This window comes from Orycteropus afer, unplaced genomic scaffold, assembly GCF_000298275.1.
Source record: "Orycteropus afer afer isolate SDZICR_OR568_19922 unplaced genomic scaffold, OryAfe1.0 scaffold00689, whole genome shotgun sequence".
Classification (NCBI taxonomy): domain Eukaryota; kingdom Metazoa; phylum Chordata; class Mammalia; order Tubulidentata; family Orycteropodidae; genus Orycteropus; species Orycteropus afer.
In genome coordinates, this window is record NW_006922276.1 from 332874 (window position 1) to 334279 (window position 1406).

At 61.7% G+C, this 1406-nt stretch overlaps 1 protein-coding gene across 1 annotated transcript in view; it reads left to right on the plus strand.

Annotated features, from left to right (window-relative positions):
- Window positions 1-352: 352 nt before the first annotated feature.
- The window catches only part of LOC103211039 (leukocyte immunoglobulin-like receptor subfamily B member 4), a 16927-nt gene continuing 15873 nt past the window's right edge, over window positions 353-1406 (plus strand). The window contains 2 exon segments of the mRNA XM_042783121.1: window positions 353-401; window positions 813-1100. Of these exon segments, the coding sequence (XP_042639055.1) occupies window positions 353-401; window positions 813-1100 (337 nt within the window).

The window sequence follows — 1406 nt, forward strand, 5'->3', positions numbered from 1 at the left end:
GAGAAGTGCTTACTGAACATCTCCTGGTTGTCTGGCTGATGGAAGGAAGGAAAGAAGTGTGCACCGATGGGGCCCAGGAAAGGAGTGAGCGCTCCAGTCCCCCCAGCGCCTGGGAGGGCAGAGTCAGGGCCGGAGCTCCCATCTGACCTGAGAGCTTCCCAGAGGCCCGGCTGCGGCCTCAGCCTCGGCATCTGGCGAGAGCAGAGCCGGCCGCACAGGGGGGCTGTTCCCCTTCCCGTGAGGCCGCTGATGAGGAAGCTCGCGACACATGACACAAGGCCTGGGACTGGCACACCCTGTGTGTGTCCTGCTAGACTCACGAGTCATTATCACTCGTCAGCAGCCTGGAACCATGCGAGGCTGCGCCACGGCCCGGGCGCTCACCGCCCTTGTGTGTCTTGGTAAGCGTTGAGGAGCAGGGCAGGGGTGAGGCTCCCTCCTCACACAGGTCCTGGTCCCTTAGAGACCCCAGCGCCTCGGGAGGCTCATGGGGAAGCTGGAGCTTTGGGGGAGGCTTGTTCTGAGCCCCAATCTGACCCCAGATCAACAGTGATGCTTGTCTGTGTGGGTAGAAGGACAAACTTCTCACAGGGACTCTCTCCCAGGGCTGTGTTGGGGCCAGTGGAACCAGGGACGGCAAGGTGAGCTCCCCCCAAAACCTCTGGTCAGCCCAGTGAGTCCCTGTGGGCAGCTCGGGGGAGGCACCCAGGGTCTGTGCTAGGGGTGACCGGTTTGGGAGGGGCCTTGCAGTGAGAGCTGTGGAAGCTGAGGGAGGGGAAGCCCTTGGGGCTACAGATTGGACTCCTTTCCAGGCAACCACCCCAAACCATCCATCTGGGCTGACCCCCACTCCATCATCCCACTGGGAAGTTCTGTGACCATCTGGTGTCAGGGGTCTCCGGACACCGATGTCTACCGTCTGTATAAAGAAGAACATAAGCTTTTGGACATAACTGTGGTGGGTCTGGGTCTCAGGGACAAGGTCAGTTTCCTCATCAGATCCATGGACATAGTCAACGCAGGCCTGTACTACTGCAGGAAATATCATCATGAGAGTTTCTGGTCGGACATGAGCGACCCCCTGCTCCTTATTGTGACAGGTAAGGGGGGGGCGGGACACTCCCTTCACTGGGAGCTCCTCCTATGGGCAGGGGCCTCACCCACACAGACTGCACCTGTGGGGTCAGTGGGGGGACGCTCCCTCCCCCTCTCTCAGGAGCACACCCCTCTCAGCTGTCCCTCTTAGTGCTGCCAGGCCCCTGGTGGCTTCAGAAGGCCAGCTGCCCCCTTGTGTAGCTCAAGGGGCACAGTGTCTGCGGCAGGAGCCGGGAGCCCCCCTCCCCAGCCCAGAGAGCTCGGTTCTCGGCTGGGACCTACAGGGCCCACTTCCCTGTGGCCCCTCCGGA